General features: G+C 48.9%; 1 protein-coding gene across 2 annotated transcripts in view; it reads left to right on the top strand.

Moving 5' to 3' along the window:
• Window positions 1–20131, top strand: part of Pum (pumilio) — a 58456-nt gene that overhangs the window by 12262 nt on the left and 26063 nt on the right. For both annotated transcript variants that reach the window (XM_076391292.1, XM_076391291.1), the window contains exons 5-9: window positions 664–796; window positions 4316–4427; window positions 4541–4640; window positions 4726–4856; window positions 6218–6572. In XM_076391292.1, the coding sequence (XP_076247407.1) occupies window positions 664–796; window positions 4316–4427; window positions 4541–4640; window positions 4726–4856; window positions 6218–6572 (831 nt within the window). The remainder of the gene's footprint in view (window positions 1–663; window positions 797–4315; window positions 4428–4540; window positions 4641–4725; window positions 4857–6217; window positions 6573–20131) is intronic.

Genomic DNA, 20131 nt, shown 5'->3' with positions numbered 1-20131 from the left:
ATTCGGGCCTCTTAGCAGCGCGAAACAGGAACTTCGTGCTTCTGGAGCGTAGAAGGTTTCGATGTTACAAGTTGTTCTTGGCGAAGTATTGATTAATAGGTTGACTATTAGGTCTTAAGTGATTTCTGATATGGCTGTCTGTAAATATATCAAAGTGTCACTTAGCTACAATAATATTCATAGGGCAGGTATCATAGAGCGAAAAGGTAGAAGAAAAAACTGCTGAAAGATTCATTCACGTAATCGTATTTACGGTTCTCTGTTGGAAGCCTGCGATAACGATTCGCATGAATATGTAAACAGTACTTTTCCCACATTATTGTGTACGGCGGCAGAAGTAAGCATTTTAATTCAGTGTACGGGGAGCTAGCGAAGGAAACAGAAGAGACATGAAAGGGAACAAGTCTCCCAAAGTAAAAGGTATCTAGATACTTAGAGTTTATCGTTTATAGAGGGTGCGTGCGCAGCGTATCGCCTACGTTGATCGCCAATACGTACCAGATACGCTAATTTTAAGCGGATCTGCGGCTCGTTAATGCAATTAATACGATCGCCCGTGTTCGCGTGTTTCGGTGCTCCGAAGAACACGCCGTGTGGGGGTCTGGAAAATGTGTTCACCGACCTCGAGGATTTACGACGACCCGTTTTCTCGTGCTGTTTCAGATCGCTCCCTCGGCAAAAAAGCTCTGGGGCGTGGACGAGGGCGGCTCCAAGGACGAAGGGGGTGTAAAAGGCGGTGGGATACTTCACCTGGGCGACCACCAGATGTGGCGAGATTCTACATGGAGCACCTCAGGTAGGATTCTACGCGCTCAACCTCTCCTTACTCGGCTCTCGAGTTACGCAGAACCTTCGAGAAATCCGCGGTGCAGAATTCTGCAGCAGATTTGCGCTGTTCAGGAGATGAAACAGCGTCTCTTGAACAGCGAAACGTCCTTTTCTAGCGAAAATGATGATTAGAGGATTAAACGCTGAGACAGGCTGATGCCATTGGCCGTGTTCACGCGTATCAGGGACAATGGGGCTTGGAATATTCGGAATGGGGCTTCTAGAAGGGGATAATCCATAAACGGGGTTAATCGCGATCGATAATTTGTTGCTGGAGGCGTGTTAACTTTCGCGTGACCACTGGAGGGTTCGTTCAAAGAGGTCTCTATATTCTTTGAAAGATAAGTGATCAAATATAACAAAATTCAAGTTGTACATAAGATCTGTACAAGAGAAATTGTATTATGTGCCAAAATAGATAAAAATATAGAATTGACCGGTTCATGATTTGAATATTTGAAAATTTGAACATTTGAATATCTGAATATTTGAAAATTTTTTATTTCTGAAATCCACCACCAGGCAAAGATATCTCAGAATTGAACCCATTTCAACCTCTGATGTCCAGCTACCAAAAAGTGCAATAAACCTTTTATTGTTCATTGTGGATGATTACCCGGGAGGTAACCAAAGCTTCTCTGGGGCAAAAGTATAGAAGAGTAGAAACTAGTCGGGTTGTATGCAAAGCTAGCATTTAATCCGAGGAGCTGCGCGTCCGGTGGCCCTTCGAAGCCCTTTAAACCCCTCGAAATACCGTCGTCCGCGCTGGTTTCTCCTCCAGAGGCGAAATTAAGCGCGGTCTGATCGATATGCGTTCGCTCAGTCGACGCCACTTGCGGCTGATCGTTACGTAATCTTAAGGGTAAGCCATCGCTGCACCGACCGCATTAATTTCTCCTGGAAAGAAAACCATCGTTAAGAAACGCAATCGGGTTGCGTGATCGACACCAGAGGGGCTGCTGCGCCTTCGACTCCGCGCTCATGAAACATTTATGCCTGGCAAACAATCTTCGTTCGTGATTCACGCCACTTGTTTCTTTTCCCCGCGAAAGTTTCGATCGGGACGAGCATCATTGCATGTTCTACGCCCCTCTGGCTCGCTTTCTCGAATCGCTGCGATAGTAATCTGGCCAATACCGAGATCACCAGGCTCCCAAGCGTTAGCTTTTCACGGGTTTTCGAGCGTTGAACCTCTGGTGTCTTTGACCTTAGGGTCATAGCTGCTCGCCTTTGATCGATCAAAAACTCCTCTCTCTCTTCAACTCACGCCAACATTATTTTTAGACGATCTAAATTCGTTAGTAGTAATTTTACAACCGATAGTAAACCAACCCCTTCCATCGGTAGTTCTAAAAATCCCGCTTTCCAGTGAATCGAGACCAGAGATGAATGAACCACGGTTTTGCATTATGCAAATTTTTTTGTACTACGGGGACCAAGCGAAACGCGGCGTCAGCGTGAAAACAAAGCGAGACAATGAGTTGGTTCGATTCCCGTGACGCGTCCTTTTTGCGGCGCAGCATACGGTTTGTTGGGCGAAGGTCCTCCTACCAGCTGACGTAGAATTCCCTGAACGTTCGATACGCTTGGTAAAATTAGAGAAAGGTGAATCATATAAAAAGCCCGAGTTGGGGCTGCGAGCGTCGTCAGTCCTTCGATGGCGTAGAAGCAACGAGAGACGAGAGACGCGAGACCACCGATACGCCACGCGTTTTACATCCGCGCTCCGCTTATTGATTGCTGCTACAGCACTGAAAGAACAATATACAGGGTGTTTCACAGCTGTAGCTACACGTTCGACTGAACCGAGGGTCGCGGGGTTGACTTCGCGAACTGACTTTAGAGACACTCAGCTTCAGGTCTGCTAAACTTCTCGGTAAGCTTGTGTTACTGTTTACAAACTTGCATAAAGACCTTCTGTTCTTTAAAATTTCTGGAAGTGATAGATACAGAACCTTGTTTCAATCCTTCGAGGATGAATATCCTTACCCGAGAAGTGCAGGAAAAAAACACAGTGTTAATGTGAATAAAAATTGTATCATCAGGAAGCTAGGGTCTTCGAAGCTAAATGGTATATACGCAATTCACAATTATTAAATAAAATTTCCTCAGCAGAATAGTGGTGTTTCTGGACCGAGGGGTTGATTTACCCCAGTCCACTCGACTTTTTAATTTCCATTCCCTGATTATTCTAGAGGGACCAGAATTTCGCGTCGATTGGGTCGAATTACCGGCGGTAATTGGTAGCGAGGAAGGAAAGGGTTGTCGGGAAAGGTCGCAAGAGAGGCTCCTCTCAAGTCTCATATGCGTGGGGTTGTTGAGGGCGATGCTCCGTCATGGGGGGTGGCTGCAGGTGCGCGCCTACGCTACGAAAGCAGCGGTGAGCTCAAGACGCAATCACGCTGAACATGTAAACTAGATTCCATGCGTCACAACAGTGGTCCCTGTTACATCGCCAAACAGGCTGTCAATCTTAAGAATTCTACTACACTCAGTAAAGCTGCGTTTACACTAGGCAACTTTTGGTTCAACAACCGAGTTTATCAACCTGAAGTTGATCAAAATTCTCGTTTCAACTTAGTTGAAAGTAGGTTTACGGACAACTCTGACCAACTTCAGATTGATCAACTCAGTTGGCAGGCCAAGAGTTGCTTAATGTAAACGTAGCTTTAATTATTATCGCGGGGATCGATTTCGGTCAGCGTGACAGGGGAACGCGATTCTCGGTTCGAGTCTTTCCGATAAGTCGAATCGCAGGCAGAGGTTGAAAGGGGCATCGATGGGTGGCAAACACCTGATTCTCCCGCGACGCGGCATGTACCGGGTCTTCCATGTGCAAGCAGCACGCGCCTCGGATCGCGCTGCTCTGTGTGCGTCATCGCGCGCGATGGGTGCAACGCGGCTGTTGCCATGGCGACAGACGCCCGGCATCACCAGCGGTGGGGGCAACGTCCCAACGCCCAGGGTCGTACCTACTGATCCACCCTGAGCGCCGGGCCACGCCAACCCCCTCGTGTCCACTGGCTCGACTCTCTCCTCGTCACGGAATTGCGCCTCGCATGGAGTCGCTGAATTCGTAACTCGACCGCGGGCTGACCCCTTCCTCGTCGCCGTTCCCATCGCCTCGCTTGCCAATCTGTGCTCGCCAATCACTGGCGAAACTTTGTATAGGAGCCACTAGAGATCCCTATCTTCTCTGGGAACCCTAGCTGCGATTTTTATGAGGGAATTTGCGTTGCACCTTCGCTGCTTTATCACCCTCCCACACCTCTTATCGATCACCGGTTGATACCGACGCGAGAACGTTGTATAGCTTTGAGGTATTCTTTTGTAGGCCCTTTTGGCGATAGTTTGTACTTTTGGGGAGATGCTTGGGGTGGTTTGAGATTGAAATTCGAGGGGTCGAGTCAGTCACACGTGAACGTGTGTTCATTGTGGTGCTTGTTGAGGTAACGTTATGATTAATGACACTTTTCATGCATTTTAGATCATGCCGTGTCACAACCGATCTCCATGGGCACTGGCAGACGCGTGGGTGTCGGCACAGGATATCACCATCAGACGTCAGAAGTTGGTACTGTCCTCAGTCCTAGAAGCAGGTCAGTACATATTTAGAAAAGGAGAAAGTAGATAGTAAACGTGCTTATGGGAGCGTTTTTTTATGAGTATTTTTTGCACGCTTTTGTGATATCCAAACATCGATTGTTTACAGTGAGACGGGTGGTCTGGGGGTCAAAATGGTTGAGTACGTTCTCGGGTCGAGCCCTACGACGCCCAAAGATTTGGAACCCAGAATGGTATCTTTGAGATTGGTAAGTACAGGCACATCAAATTGTACGTAATTTTATTCGACGTTTGTTCAGGACTAAACTAAGACTCTTATTTTCTTCCTCGCAGAATACCGACACAGACAAAAAGGAGAAGGATAAAGGTTCGGCAAGTCCTTTCGATAGCTCTAAAGATGATACAGGTCCGCAGAACAACGGGTTAACGTCCCAGAATGGTCTCGACGATGACAAAGGGTTCAAGTAAGTATCAGGATATGTCCACTATTCAAAGTACTAAAATAGAGCAGGGAATCCTTTTAAAGGGACCGTAAACTATACTAAATGGTATTGTACATAATAGCAAGCGTCAGAAACTTAAACTATACGCGAAAAATGTAGTCCTGGAGTTGGTCAGTTACATGAATAATCGTGAATGATTATCGTTGCTTGGATGCGCGCAATTGGGGGTCGTAACGACAGTGGTAACTGTCAAGGGCGAGCACACTACCCACGGACGATGACATCATGCGCTTGTCTGCCGCTTGTTGCTCTGTCATCATGCGCCACCTGGTGACTCCGTTACTCGTTGCATTCTGCGCGATGTTACCGACCCTGTTGTATAGCTTACCATTTGCATCACTGCTGTTCCCTCGGTTGTTCAATGAAAACCAGCTATCAATGAATTTTCTTCATCTCTGTATAACAAAATTAATGATTTGCTTCGCGCAATTTATTACTCAGAGTGTCTAGTAAATTGTGAAGGAACATTACTTTTTTTTGGGTTCTGCGTATGTCGAGTCATTGTCACATGCTCTTTGATTGGAGCTCAGTCTTTGGACCGTTACGTTCATTGCTAATCGCATATTCGTGGAATCTTGCGCGGCTGGTTTAGAGAATCTGAGCAATATTATACAGGGTATTGGCCATGCAATGATGACTCATTACTGGAGTGAGAAAGAACTGCGAACGATAATGGAATATTAAATTTGCGTATTAGAGACTTGTAGATTGAATTTATTGTTGCACGTGGTAGCAACAAGCAGCACCGAACTTCTTCTAATAAGAGAAACGAGAAACGTGCTCGTTTTGGAAGTTCAAAAATTACAATTCATTTATGTTACTAACTTCGAGCGTAAGTTGCGAAAGTTCGTGACATTTATGACTGCCACTTACAACGACTCAGTAAGTTTACGTTGCTTTTATTACATGAAAAATATACATGCTGGCCTTGCAACACGCCCACATCTATTTAAATAATCCAGGAATCGAGTAATTAAAAAATCCTGTTAGTAATAATTTATTTACTTGAATATCATATTTTACTGCATTCTCCTTGCTTCCTACAATAAAACTACTGAAGCAGTTAATGCTTGAATTTATCTGTGATCGGCTCAGGTCAACAGTGAAATGCACGAAATGGAGCGTGAAGGGATGTAAGGAATTTTTGTTGCTCCAGCAAGTTGCATAATCTCTCCATCGATACTTCTTCGGGCCTCTCTCGTTCCAATTCATAGTCAATCCTAATCACATTACGTGTAATCATTAACTCTGTTTTCTCTACCTTCAGCTAAATTTCTCCGTAAATGTATTTGTACTAACATTTTCTTCTTTCTGATCCACAGTCGTACTCCTGGGAGTCGACAGCCTTCGCCAGGCGAAGAAGAGTTCCAGAAGAACGCGGCAGCGACCCTAGCCGTGAGCGCTGGTGGTGGCGGTGTGGTGTTGCTGAAGCCAGGCGTCGATGTGGTGGGCAGCGAGGAACATTTTATGGCTGCCTTCGCTCCAGCACCTCCTCACCATCTCCAACATCATCAGGCACCGCCGACGCATCATCTCCAACACCCGCATTCTCACGCGGCGCAGCTGTTTGGTGCACAGGCTCCGCCACCCCCACAGGGGCCGCCGCCCTCACAGCAGCAGCAACAACAGCAGGGACCCCCTCAGCCGCAAGACACCACCACTCACTTTGATGTTCAGGTGAGTCTCGACCTTATTGTTCCTTTTTGATTTCACGGCTTCTATAAGGACATAAAAGTCCTGCCCCTCCGAGGAACGCGACTTCTGAGGTTCTTGCGTCGCGGAGAGTACTTACAGACGGAGTCTTAATGCTGGGATTTACCCAGGGAATGAGAACGTTCCTCGAGCGAATAAATTTGTACGTAGAGCTGCCTGTTGTTTTTGGACTCCGAGTAGAATGATTTTAGGTGAATTATCGAACGGCGACCTGATTTCGCGATAGGCTAGTATATTTTGGCGCGGAAACTGATAAATAATTTGAACCTTAAGCGCTGTATAAACGTACGCGGGCATTCGTTGATTGCTATCGTCGCCTGATTCGGCCTCTGTTTACTTTAGAGTGAGTAACTGATAAAATTAAGTTTCCAGCGGGAAAGAATTATTCATACTGTCGTAACGTCCTTCATTGCGTGGCTAGGTGTTGCGCTGTTAACAATTTCGTAAACGTTCTGTTCTTATTCGTCGCATGGAGGCAGTTCCCTTCCCCTGAAGCTTGGAACTCGTGAAATTCATAATAGTTCCATTACACCGCGGAGTATTTAGAAACTGTGGATGATTTTCCACGCGAAGGGCGTCGCTGAAGGCGTTAATTTAGCGATTGTGCGACGGTGACTAGGAAGAAGTTATTTTTAAGCAGTAGAAGCAGCTGATACTAACGAGCGGTCCAACCACCTAGCGCAACCCTCTTGTGGCGGGCTTCTTCGTACAGTTCCTTCTCTTTGAAGCTGCAGTTTCATTCGTGAGAATCCGCTCATTCGAGATACTCCACATTTACGAGCAATCAAGTAGTATAGTATCCTAGCCATGCTTCCGCGTAATTCTGAATAGTATTGTTAGGGACTAGAAATCGAAACGACCCGTGAGCGTGTTAATTATAGCAGAGACGCAAATGATCGTATCTCGTCGCGGCCATAATGAAACAAAGGTATTCACGGTTCTTAAGTGACATTTATTTCGCCGACGACTGGCACTTGGCAAACCGTGGACGTTTATGATTCTCAATTTCGTTATTGCATTCTAAAGAGAGAGCGAAACGGTCCAATAATTCACATTCTTATTTCGAGGGTCAACAGTTGGACGAGAACGCGCTGAAAATATTCTATTTCCCCTGACTTTTTTCAGAGCGTGGCGGAAAAAGTAGACGAGTTATAGACGCGAGCTCATTTGCGATGCCGCTTTTGTTAGCGGTCACTCGGTCTTTCTTTTTAATTTTTCCAGTATGGCTGGCAGGAATAACATGCTATTATTTCGAAAATACTTTGCAGACTGATAGGTATCGATCGCGAATCCAGACGATTCGTCCCGGAAATCCAAATCAAACGGTGACTTGTAAACTAGCCTGTTCTCTGGAACTCTAGCTTCGCAAGGCATTCTCCTTCCCCTGTTTCCTATTTCACGCGATGAAAAAGACCCCAACGTATTGGAGGCTACGAGCTTGACAGGCTCAAGAGACCAGTGGAAGGGGAATGGAGAACGGCCTCGTCCTCAGGCACAGACAAATGTATAAATCACGGAGTGACAAGTTCTCGACATCTACTTCGAATCCTATTCAGAAAATAGAGCAGACGATATATAGCCATCGCCGGCACATATTCATATTTATCCACGTTACAGAGTCTCTCTGAACGTTCTATCGGCGAATTCGCGAAAAGTGCCTTCCGTTACGAAACCGTTCCTCTCAACCAGACATTTTCATGTTCATTCAGAGCTATAGCCTTTTACCTGGGGCAACCTAAAAAATTTTTATCGAGCAAATTTTCGGTATCCGTTATGCATATAGCGTTGCAAGCGGAAAGTTGAGTTACGCGTCTGTGGATAACAAAGCCGCATTGAAATCTGACCGTAGTCCGGAAGTTGAGGACACCAAGGTGTGACGTTCTTATCGTCGACTCTCATTCTTTTCCCTGCGTTCTTTTTTCAGCCGCGACCTCGATCTCTGTTGACCCTTTGACGCGTTGCGCACTCAATATACCAAAGTGACAACAATGCATAGAATTTTGATGTAAGAATCATTGGTGGGAAAATTAAGAACTACAAAATGTGAAGAGTAGGAAACAGTAAAAATGTGTACTACTTTTACCGCACCGAATGTAGTCCTCGCAGAGTTTTAATACTATCAAGCTAATATTTGCCTAATTTTCATGGATAAAAAAAGATTCTGTACTCATCAGGAATATTGTTAGTAGCGAAGGAAACTTTTTCCACGCATCGGTAAATCCTTCCACAGTTCCGCCCATCGAAACAAAGTTGCATTTTCCCCTACACGTGTAGCAATAAAAAAAAGTTGGAAGTTAGAAGAGTTTCAAAGTAGGTCTAGGCAATTTTAGCACCGCCCTCTGCTACCGATAGATCGGTACCTTGACCCGAAAAGGCTCGAGCATGGGCTTGAGCGTAAGCCTCGCACCCTCAGGGAAGGAATTCGTCCAAAGGTTAACCAATTATTCACAATCTTTCTGCGTTTACGAAGGGGATCGAGTAAACCGCGCACGCGAGTCTGCCTGCTCCCCGGGAAAGAGGAAATCGTAAATGAAAGGGGAGAAAATGTGGTGTACAAGTTCTCGGGTCGTCCAACTCGTTTTCCGCCCGCTCTCCCGCTCCCCTCGACGGTTCTCTCCTACGGGAAATGGCAGTACCTATCGTAGGCAGCATTGTTCCCAGGGCAGCGGGCCGTGCGTAGAGGGGGGGTCGCGAGGGGGTCGAGAGGGGGTCATAGCTGCATTTTCCACGTGACGAGCGAACCGCGTATGCACAGGTGCAGTTCGCCGTCGTGGTTGCTCCTGTAATCTCTTTCTTCCTTGCGCACGTTCGTTCTGCCTTTTCGTTTTCAGCACGCCTCGGTGAAAACGCAAAATGTCGCACAAAGCATGCATCGAGCGTGCTCTGCCGCACGGAGAGAGGGAGGGTAGAGAAAAAATCGCGAATTGCGGAGGGACAGAGAGGGGATGGTTATGTTTCGCCGACGAATTCGTTATAATTTTTTTTCTACGTTCTCCCTTCTGCAATTAGCGACGCGTTATGCTAGTCGAACGGCTGCCGTCGCTGTAGCTGGATGCCGAGAGCCTCGCATTAATTAACACGCGGCCCTCGTTCCTGTTTCGCATCGGAAGTCGGCTTTCGTTCACCCTCCGCGAATATTCGGCGCGTTGGTTCCTCGTTCCACCTAGGTCTGACCCCGACCAATTCCCTTTGTCGCTTCGCGTAAATGTTTTCGCCAATAGTATCGCCGCCGAGGACGTGTAACGCACGCGAAAATAGAACGGTCGTGTTACGAGCGTGTTACGACGGCGTTCATGCACGCGTGCACGCTTCGAAAGAAGAACACCGAGCGCAACGAGCGGTACGCGAAAAGCGCGTGCACGCATGAGACACGGCTGCCCTCTGATCGCGTTATTACGCGGAGGCTCGTGCTCGCCAGTGCATGAAGCGATTCCCAGACCTCTCGTCTCGCCCCTCTCCTCCCCTTCTTCTCCCCTTCTTCTCCTCTCTCTTTTCCTCCCCATCTCTGGCGCTGCTCTCTAGTCTCGTTCCTTTGGCTCTTCCTCTTCTTGTTGCTCGTTCAGCCCCTCTGCCTTCTCGTTTTTCCCTCTTCGCCTGTTCGAGCCCCACGATTCCCCCATTTTCTCCTCTCTTTCCATCGTCTCGCTTCTCCTTCGCCGTGCAGCGGCCCTCTTCTTGTGATCACGCGAAAAGCTGCAGGAGAAGGAGGATCCTGAAAGGGGGGAGGGCTCCTTAAAGGTGTGCACGCATACACAGAACACGGGCATCGGGTTGTTGACTTGGTGCCCATTCAGCATAAAGTGCAATGACTTCCTCCGATGAAAATCTGTATCATCGGACCGAAGGCTCTTCGGGGTACCAAGTTCTCGCCGATGCAGTTCCGCCCGATCCTGGGACATCGTGGCTCGTTCCCACTGTGCCACCCTTTGTTCGAATATCGAGTTTCGTAAGAGCCTTGCTTTTCGGCCTTTGATCCGCCCACCCGCTTCCGTTCGAAGCTTCACGCTCCCCTTGACCAGCCGACAAATATAAGCGCGATTCTCTTCTCCCCTCGGGTGACTGTTGTCGTTCGGAAAGTAGTGGAGCTTCAGTGGGAAGGCTGGTCTTTTGCTCTTTTCGAAGCCTTCCAGGTTGGTCAATATCGAGACTTCTTTAAGACCGTTCAATTTTCCTGAGGTTTCGTAAAAAGAGCATCTCAAGTGTAAATGAGCGTTTCCTTTCCTTTTCGAGTTCTCAGATACAGTAGAACCTCGATTAATCGTGGTTCAGTTAGTCAGCTCTTCTTGTCAATATAGATCGCTCAATTTTGGCCGGAGTATCGATGCATTTGCGACGCAGCGTTGCAAATAATCGCAACCGTGTCTCGAATCGCCTGACGATATGGCCGAACAAGCCAAGTGCTTGTCACTCATTCGATGGTATTTTCGGTACATCTTACATAATCGGCCATACTCACGCAGTAAACCTTCCTCCTTTTCCCTGGCCGCCTCGTCATCCATGTGCGAGCTGTTCCTCAATTTTTCACGCTGGCTGACTCACTTTGGCAGGGCCAGCTTCGAGACACCACACGAACTCTGCTCCAGATTGCTTTCGAGACGCACAAAGGAACTTTTCTTCTGCGATTTCTTCGTATCCTGTTTTTCGAGATCCCAGCTCTCTTAGGGGACCTTTAACACAATCGTTACTACTATATGAGCCACTCAGATGCCAAGAAGTGAGAACCTAAATCTGTCAAAGCGGCTTTAGGAATGTGTTACATATTATTTGCCAATGGTTTTACTATTTTGTAGCGGTAGATATAATCAATGAATAACTTAGTTTGGCTCCTGATGGGCTCATATATCATTTCTTAAAACTATCGATCAGTTGCCCACGAGTTTCCCTCTGCTTAGTTGGCCACGGAGTTTGCAGGTGGCAGGCAGCTCTGGTATTCACTGCAAACAACGGAGCCTGTCGGCCAACACGGATTAGCAAATCCACAGCGAAGTAGCGTGATAGATCCTGTCGGGGCAATTAGCCGAGCAAGAATGCGCGCACCATTTCCTTACCTCGACCAATTACACCGTGCTTTCATCGGAAGGCTACACTCCAATTAGACAGCGTTAATCTACTTCGTGCGTCGCGTCTTGCTGGACTCCTCGCTGAGTGCCACGGTCGCCAACAGATTTATTAAATGGCAATTAATTCGGCGTGCTCGTGACCCTTTCTGTCCCGCCTTGTGCCGCGTGTTCGCGTTAATAGAAAGCCGATTAGTTGCAAAGTAATTAAAAGGGCGCGGCAGTCGGCACCTCCCACTTTCTGTTAAGTTAATGCGAGAGCGAAAGGTCGCTTTTATATTAGACGAAAACGCACTGCTCGCGTTTTGAGATCCTTGTCGATCGATTATTCGTTGCGTGTGGCTTTTCACGCAACCCTGGACGAAATAGTGTCCTTCTATGTAAATAATATTTAAGGCAAAATGGAAGACTGTTCCACTAGTGTTAGAGAAAATTTTTGAACTTTACTGTAAAAGCTGCTCCGCCCTCGAAAGCTGAATTATTTTCTAAAATCTGCTCTCGAAGCAACAAAAAATCGCTAGGCAAGGATTAAGGGCGTACAGGGTAAAAAGCATATGCACGGTTCGTCAAGGAGGCAGGCCCTTTATTCTTCCAACAGCCGCTCGTCGAGCAAGCACGTCACCGTTCCGGAAGTTGATGCAAGTGTCTCGCGCGTCGTGTTCGCCGACGCGGAAACCAAGCAGAGGGGGGGTCAAAGGACCTCGCCACCTCCGAGATCAGTCTCCTGGAAGAGACTACCGTCTCAGCAATTAAGCGGAAAGATCCAATCCTTGCAGACGTGCCCCATGACTTCTCTCGCCGAGTCGTCGATCGAGTTTCGAGCACAAGGGAGCTCGTTTATTCTACGCAAAGGGGGGACGGTTTCGCGTTGGTCATCGAGACCTATCTCCTGGCGACGAGTTTACCTAAGCAGTTGCTCATTCTCGATGCCTGGAGGGACGCGATCTCGTCGTAATTTTCATCTCGTAAACGTCAATCCGCTGGGATACTTGATGGTCTTCCTGCATCGTGGAATCGGCGGGGACTCGCGAGGCGATTCTGGGAGGATCTCCTCGCTTTCAGGAGTCATTAACCAAGGTTTTTTCTCCGCGGTAATATCCGATTCTCCCGTGTTCACAGTGTCAGGCCGATTATTCCCTCGAAGGCCGAAATTACCGCGTAATTCCTCACCGTCTTCTAAACCCGTTAATAGGTCGTAAAGGGAAAGGTCAGGGTTGATCGTTGAAATTCGCCTTGCTGTCTCGCGATTCCTCCCGCTCCCTTCGCGGCTAATGACTCATTCGGACATCTTAAGAATGCTCAACGCCAGCATCCAGGGACATATTTACAAGCGATCGTCTTCCGCGTCCGCCGCAGGGCCCGAGGCGAGAGCCCAATCGAGGCTCCTCCGCGGAGCTTAATTAACGCGTCTCGGACCACATCTGGCGAGCTTCTACGTACGAGCGTTAAGAATACGAGCTTTAATGTTGCTTTGTCATGCGACGCTGCTCAAGACGAAAATGACACTTGTTCCCGGGGGTTATTAATGAAACGAGAGAGATCATTAGTCTCGGAAGAACGGCATCGTGCCTCGTGCTGGATCCTAATTAAAACCTCGGATCACCCGCGGAGTCGAATCTAGGCTAGAAACCAGCGCTTGAAGTAGCCTCTCCACCTTCACCTCCAACCCTTGAGCCGGAGGCCCCTGCGTCTCGGCGCCCCTCGTCCCTCGCAACCATCCGTCCGCCTCATCTCGAGCCAGGAAACACAAAGGAAACGCCCTGAAATCGTGACCAAGTGCAAGCTCCGCAACCGACGGTGCTCACTGCGGCTATGTGATCCTTATGTTTTTCTCTCAACGGTGTTGGTAAATCGCTGGGAGAAACGACTACGAGGAAGACCATTGAATTACGTAATAGGGGAGGGACGAAGGGGAGGTAGATCGAAGTCGCGAGACCTTAAAACGCTCAGCTAGCTCGAAGCCTGTTTCCCGATTGGGGGGAGGAAGCGTTCGCAGGGGGTCCTCGCACCTGGACAACTTCGGTGTTTATAGTTTTCGAGCATGCTTTATCGATCATTCGCCGAGGAATCTTGGCTGGTCGAGGCTGGTCTCGAGGGGTGGAAAACCCTGAAAGTCGTTGGTTGCTAGCTGAGGGATGATTCCCTTGTAACACGGTTCTAGAAGAGTGTCTTAGAATTTTTTATTGAGAAATCTATGACTAGTAGTGGGCAGAAATTATTTCGGGATATAAATAAGAAGCTATCCTTAGATCACGAGATATTTTTTTTAATTATTTATTGAATATTGTCCAACTTAGGCGCGCCTGACTATCGCGTTGCACATGCACGCGCTCTACTAGTCGAGCGAATGCGCTCCACCGCTGCAACTATATTTACACGTATGCAGCATTCACCTGGAAATTTTTTTCTTACGGTAAAAGATCGTGGGGTGCGCAGGTTGCCGTGCTCCACGAGAGGGTTGGTAGGGCTCGTCCGCAGGGGCGAGAGAGACGTAGAGGAGCGGTCAAGAAGGAGAGAGAGGAGTCTCGCGGGGCACCTAACACGCGAGTTCGCGTGCTCGTCCATCCCTTGGAATCTAGAGGTTCTCAACTTGCAGTTCCCTCGATCAGATTCCGCGAAATTGATACATCCGCGATACCACACTTCCAGTAGGGTCAAAGGCATCGATCGCATCCTTCTTGAACCGAATATCGGGTCATCCCTTCTGCATAGCTCGTTTTTTTCTCTATGAGCTTCTATAGATAGTTCTTGATTCTTTTCTATTAAGTGGTGGGTAGTCGGTGAGCTCCTCATCGCTCGTATTTGCGGAGTATCTATCGCTCTTCAAACGGCGGTCGATTCTAGGGGCAGTTCAAATCCGTTTTAGACAGCGATAGGTTGTGAAACGTCTTTATTCGCTGCAATAAGTCTCTCAGCAGGAGGCATCGGGCTTCTATTACAATTGCGATCAGTCCACCTTTATTTCTAACACTAGACAACTTGCAGGAGCGATCAATGGTATCCTGTTCTCTAATGCGTCTGTTTAGTGAACTAGAAACTCATTGAACTAATTCCTTCTAATTTTACCACTTTTCGACCCTCTGGAGTCGACACCTCATTTTATTCTTCATTCACCCTGTCACTCTTCACCGTCGCCCTGTATCAATTACTCTACGTTAGTTTATCGCTGGCGTCTCTTTTCGATCGAAACCCCGAATCCACTCAGCGAGGGTGGGAACGTGAAAAGGTTCCAACCCCTGCTGGCATTGATCTCGCGTAAATATGCAATCACGGTTAGCCGAGGTGTCGCGTTCCAGTCGAACGGTCTGCAAGGCGAGCCAGCAGCGAGGCCTAATTTTAATTCGACGAAAAGGGAGCTCATTGACCACGCTTCTCCTCCTCCGTGTTCTCCAGCAGGAAGCGGAGCACGTTTCCTGGTGGTGGTGGGTCTTTTCAGAAATCAGGCTAGTTTAACGTATAGCGACTGCTGTCGAGCCTCGTGTGCTCGCATTTCTACCCTCCTCTACCCCTATCAACTCCATCGGGGAGAGCTATATTCTCATGGGCAACCGTATTTACGCGTTTATGTACGTGGAAGCACGAAGTTGCTGATATGTAAATAATAGCTGCTGCAAGCTACGGTTGGAGCAGACCGAAGGGGCAGGGGGATGAATAGTCCTCTCCCCTTTCGATCGCCTCTCCTCCTTTTCTTCGCCGATACATCGAGCCACTCTCCTCCTCGTCCCTCTCTCTGCCTTCTCTTTTCTTCCCTCTATAATTACTTCTTTTTATTTTTCCCCCTATAAGTATCTATCGGTTTTCCCGCCCAGTTTCTGATTCGCCCCCTCATCTTCGATCTACTCGGCTTCCCAGTCCTCCTCGTTTCTTTCTCTCTTCTTTCTATTTTTTTTTTAACTATTACCTACCATCTTCCTCTCTCTTCGAACCTCCTTGTCCATCGCGTTGTGTATTTTCCTCTTTTTTTCTTTTATAACACTCCACCTCCCGCCTCGTTTCTGTGTCGGTGGTTCCCTCTTTGTCACTCCCCGCACGATTCCACTGTGTGTCGCCGGTGTATCGTTGAATATACATCCGTGTGCGCCAGCCGAGCTCTCCCGCGTATGTGTGCGCGCGTGTACGTGGCCGCAAAAGGGAAAGGGGGAGAGCTCCCTGTAGACAATAGGCTGTTGGCTACGGGCGACGACAATGTGCAGGCTGCAAGAAAGAGGGCTGCCTTCTCGCCCCGTCTGCCTCGCTCTCCCGCCACGACGCTCTCGTTTCTTCTCCTCCGCGGCTTCCATCCTCTCTTCCGCTCCCTTTCGGCTCTTCACCGACCCTGAGAACCCTCGAGGTGGTACAGCGTACATCAAAATTAAGGCACGGCCAATTAAAGTCGCGCCAAACGTCCTCGAATCCTCTCTCTGCTCCTCGCCAACCTCGTCGACGCCCTCTCGTACCCTCGATGGAACACAGGGATCCCTCTCGCGAGGGGGCGAAAGAAAAGTTGCCGCGATATTTAGCCGCGTGAACGATATTTCGGAGACGAACTGGTATTTTTTCCCGACCCCGTGGAAACAGAGATGAGAAGGGAGAGAAGTAGCTTCCGTGTAATAATACGTTCCGCGGGATCGTTACGTGGTCTGCAGCTTTTCTAAACTTGTCAGCCTGCAAAATCGATACACGCACGGGGAAGTCGGAGTGAGAGAGAGGGCCTCTCCACGTGCTAGTTAGCAGTCAATTATTGGCGTTTAACAGACTTTATATATGCACGAGCCTCGTCTCTCTGTGTACGTGTTTAATCCACCTCGATAGGGTTGTTTTAAAGGTAACCCAGAGCTAACTCTTCCCAGCATGCCATCAGTCGGATCGAAAGGGGAAACAATGCCAGGAGTATTGTAGGCCAATTGATTTTACCTTTTTTCCCCCGTTTTAATCGACGCCCGCGTGTGCACGCCCACGCTCTCTTTTTTTCACCCCCGTTCAACCTCGCCAGGTCTGATACGTATCGGGATTCCCTTCAGTTCCGCTTAGCGGCTTGATTCATCATATCCATCGTCGCCAGTGTTCCGCGGCACGAGACGACCCCGTTCCTACTCCACCCCCTCAGGGGGGTGAAATTTTCGATCTTCGATCCTCTCGGCGGCTCGTAGCCTCGCAGTCGCGATAGGCAGCCGAAATGAAAGGCAGCCAGAGAGCTGTCCATTCGTTCCTTTCACTGGCTCCCTTGCGCGCCGCGCTAATGCTCCTAGTTACTTTTTTCTTTCACCTGCGAACAAGTTTCTGATCTTCGTGCAAACCTCTCGACCAGGGCCGTAGATATTCGGAGGGGGTCTTAGAGGCAGCCAGGGGGTTTCCCAGCTTCTTTCCAGCCTCTGCTTCTCTCTTGCGAGGTAGACGTTCACGTGTGTGTGCGAGCGCGGCAAGGTACGAAGGGGGTAGTAGTCATCTTCTTTTGAATCTCATGAAACCCGCGCGCGCGCGCCTTTGTCTCACCCTCGTCCGAGTGCAGGTGGTTGGGGCGACAGGACTGTACACTCTCAAAAGCACTTGAAGAGCGGTGAAGAAGAACGAGAGAGGGAAAGGAGCCGAGAGGGAACAGAAGGGTGCCTCGGGGACAAGGGCTCAGGAACGTCTGTCAATATTGGAAATTACATGCAGTCCCGCGCTACTTTCACTGGCCAGCTGAATTATTCAGAATAATCATACTGCGACCCCGACACCATCGGCTCTCCGACGATCCACCCTGGATCCACCCGCTCTCGGGATATGTCTCGGGGAAAATTTCATTTCTCAGAAATCATCGCCGGGATGACGTACTCCCGCTGGTGTTACGTACCGCTCGCGGCGATCAATTTCACCCATGCACAGAGTGAATTTAAAGGGGTCTGCTTTTACACGCGTCTCGTCCTTAGAAATGAGAAGGTCTCAGGATCTTGCCACCTACACACCTGAAAGTAGCCAATCTGATCCAAGTGGACTAATACAAAATATCGATTTTCTGGTGGGATACGAAGTTAGTGATTCTTAAAGTGAAGTATTTTTAATAGGGAAAATTAGTAATGTTGGCGCGCTGTTAAAAATTGCATGTCACCTCGATAGTTCTAGGCTGAATGGGAAATTGAAAAGTTTTGTCTATGATGGAGAAATCGATCAAGTGTGATTGAAAAATATATAGAATGGTTTGTCGATTTCAAATAAAAACCCATTAATTCTTTTAATTGAGTTGAAACTGTTACTGCAATCGTCGCTGAAAGCAACTGACATTAAGTTAGAACTTTTTACTGTAACGTTATAGAGAATTGGCAATTTTAGCAATGATTTTGACCTCTTGGACAATTGGGTCTCAAAGTTCATTTTTCTTTCAAGTTCTTTTCATTTCGAGAATCAGAGTTGCCATTCGACTTCATGTTACGAACACGAACTGCTGAACTCTGCTGTTCCGCGAAAGTTGCTGAAACAAGGTAGTATAGCCAGGCAAGCATTCCACGCGACCTCACCTGCTCCTCGCGGCAAATCGGCAGAACTGTAATTAAAAGCGACGATTTCATCGCCGGTCGGAATCAACTCAACGAGAACGGCATCGAATGCTCCGGGGTTATTGAAATCCTCTTCATCCACCTCTGTGCAGCGGTCAAACGTTCCGATTCGAACGGGGTGAAAGCAGCGTGTAAAGAGGAAGCAGTCGAAGGACGTCGTAAATTCTCGAACCGCCTTTAATCGCGAAGGGAAGGAAGCAACCAGCGTGAAAAAGAATCGAGGAACGTTCGCCAAAGCTTGCAGAATCAAATCGATCATTAATACTCGCTCGATCGCGCTGGCTCCAAAGCCGACAGGGTGAATCTTCCCGCGAAATCGTGGAAACTCTTTGTCGTGTTCTCGAGTGAAGAAGAGCGCAAAGAGGGAAAAAGAAAACCACAGAAAGCGAGAGAGAAAGAGAGAGAGAGAGAGAGAGACTAGTGAAGGAGTCTCTGAGGGCGACAGGGCTATACTCTCGTTGGGTCTCGCCACACGACGAGTAGAAACGAGCGTGTCTGCGTGTCGGCGCGACAGAGATCTCGAAGCACAAATCGCCTCTAGACAGAGCGAGGGAAGGCGAGAGGGATAGCTAGAAGGAAGGGTGGTGATGGTGGGAACGAGGGGTAGAGGGACTGAGAGAAAGAATGAAAAGCGAGGGAGAGGGAAAAGGTGGTAGGAAAGAGGAAGAGAGCGTGGTTGAGGGAGAGAGAGAACGAGTTGGTTCGGGAAGGAAACGCCGCGAGAGGGAAAGAGAAAGGGACGACTGGAGGGAGAGAAATGGTTCTCGAGCTGGTGGGAGAGGGAGGGAGCGAGTGAGAGAGGGGTGCACGCGTCACACCGGCCGCGTCGCGTCGCGTCACTCAAAGCTCGGGCCATGGGAGCGAGGAGGCTCGAGAGGAGGCAGCAGTCAGTTCTCAACTGCCTTTCTATGCGGCAACCGTTGCGAGCGCGGCTTAAGCCCGGATCACGCTGGACTTAACGGCTCGCCACGGAGCACCGGCCTTCCTCTTCTTCCTTGCTTTCGTCGGGACGGACGGTGCGCGCCGAGAGCAACCAAGGGACCATCAATCGCGCGTGTCCCCCCGTGAGCAACGCCACGCTGTCGCGCCGAACTATGACCTCCACCTGACCACCGTCAAGGGTGCATCTCGTTCCTCGTGCCTGGATCCTTCCACGACGTGCCTTCGCCCGAATTCTCCCGCGAGTTCAACCTTCAGGAATGTGTCAGTCCTGTGGTACAGTGCTCCGCGAGTGAGTGCAACGTAGAGAAAAACACCCACGTGGTTTCGCGGCTCGGAGATCCTCCGCGGGGGGCAGTGATCATCGGCCTGACAGAATGGTGAACCAGTGATCGGAATCGCCTAAGGCTGATCTACTTTCCCCTCGAACTTGGCGACTTCGAAACCATGAAATCGGACTCTCGACTCTGAGGACCAGAGGATAAGAAATAGAAGTGTTTGCGGTTCGATTTCTCCCTGTGGATTTAACAGACTAGTCCTGTGGCCAGAGGCAAGGATCTTTCGCGATAAATGCGAGCGACTCGCGAGCCCTCGTCCGTCGGATAAGCGGCAGAGTTTCGGCGAGCAGAGGAGCGCCGAGGAAGAGGATATCTCAGCGTCGAGCCAGGAAATATGGTGGTGCTCGAGCTGGAGACCGTGTACGCCCAGGCAGCACCTCATACGAAATTGCTGAACAAGCGTTTCGTGGGGGCACACCACTGGCTGGGCCCCCTCAAGGAGGCCCTAGTCGCGCGACTCGCGGCTGACAAGGTACGGACCCGATCCACTGTGCGTTTATAAGCCATTTACTCGCGGTGCTCTATCGTTTCGCAAGTGTACTCCCCCCTGGTTTACGATCTGGTCGAGTACCTGCTCGAACCGTCTCAACCAACGATATTTATAAGCGTGTAGGATTCCTGCACGATGCACTCATCGGCTGGCATTAGACAAAACGTTTCATTGAGGAAGTTTC

Source organism: Calliopsis andreniformis, unplaced genomic scaffold (genome assembly GCF_051401765.1).
Source record: "Calliopsis andreniformis isolate RMS-2024a unplaced genomic scaffold, iyCalAndr_principal scaffold0022, whole genome shotgun sequence".
Taxonomy (NCBI): domain Eukaryota; kingdom Metazoa; phylum Arthropoda; class Insecta; order Hymenoptera; family Andrenidae; genus Calliopsis; species Calliopsis andreniformis.
Note: the sequence above shows the minus strand (reverse complement) of the source record. Positions and strands in the feature narration are given on the sequence as shown.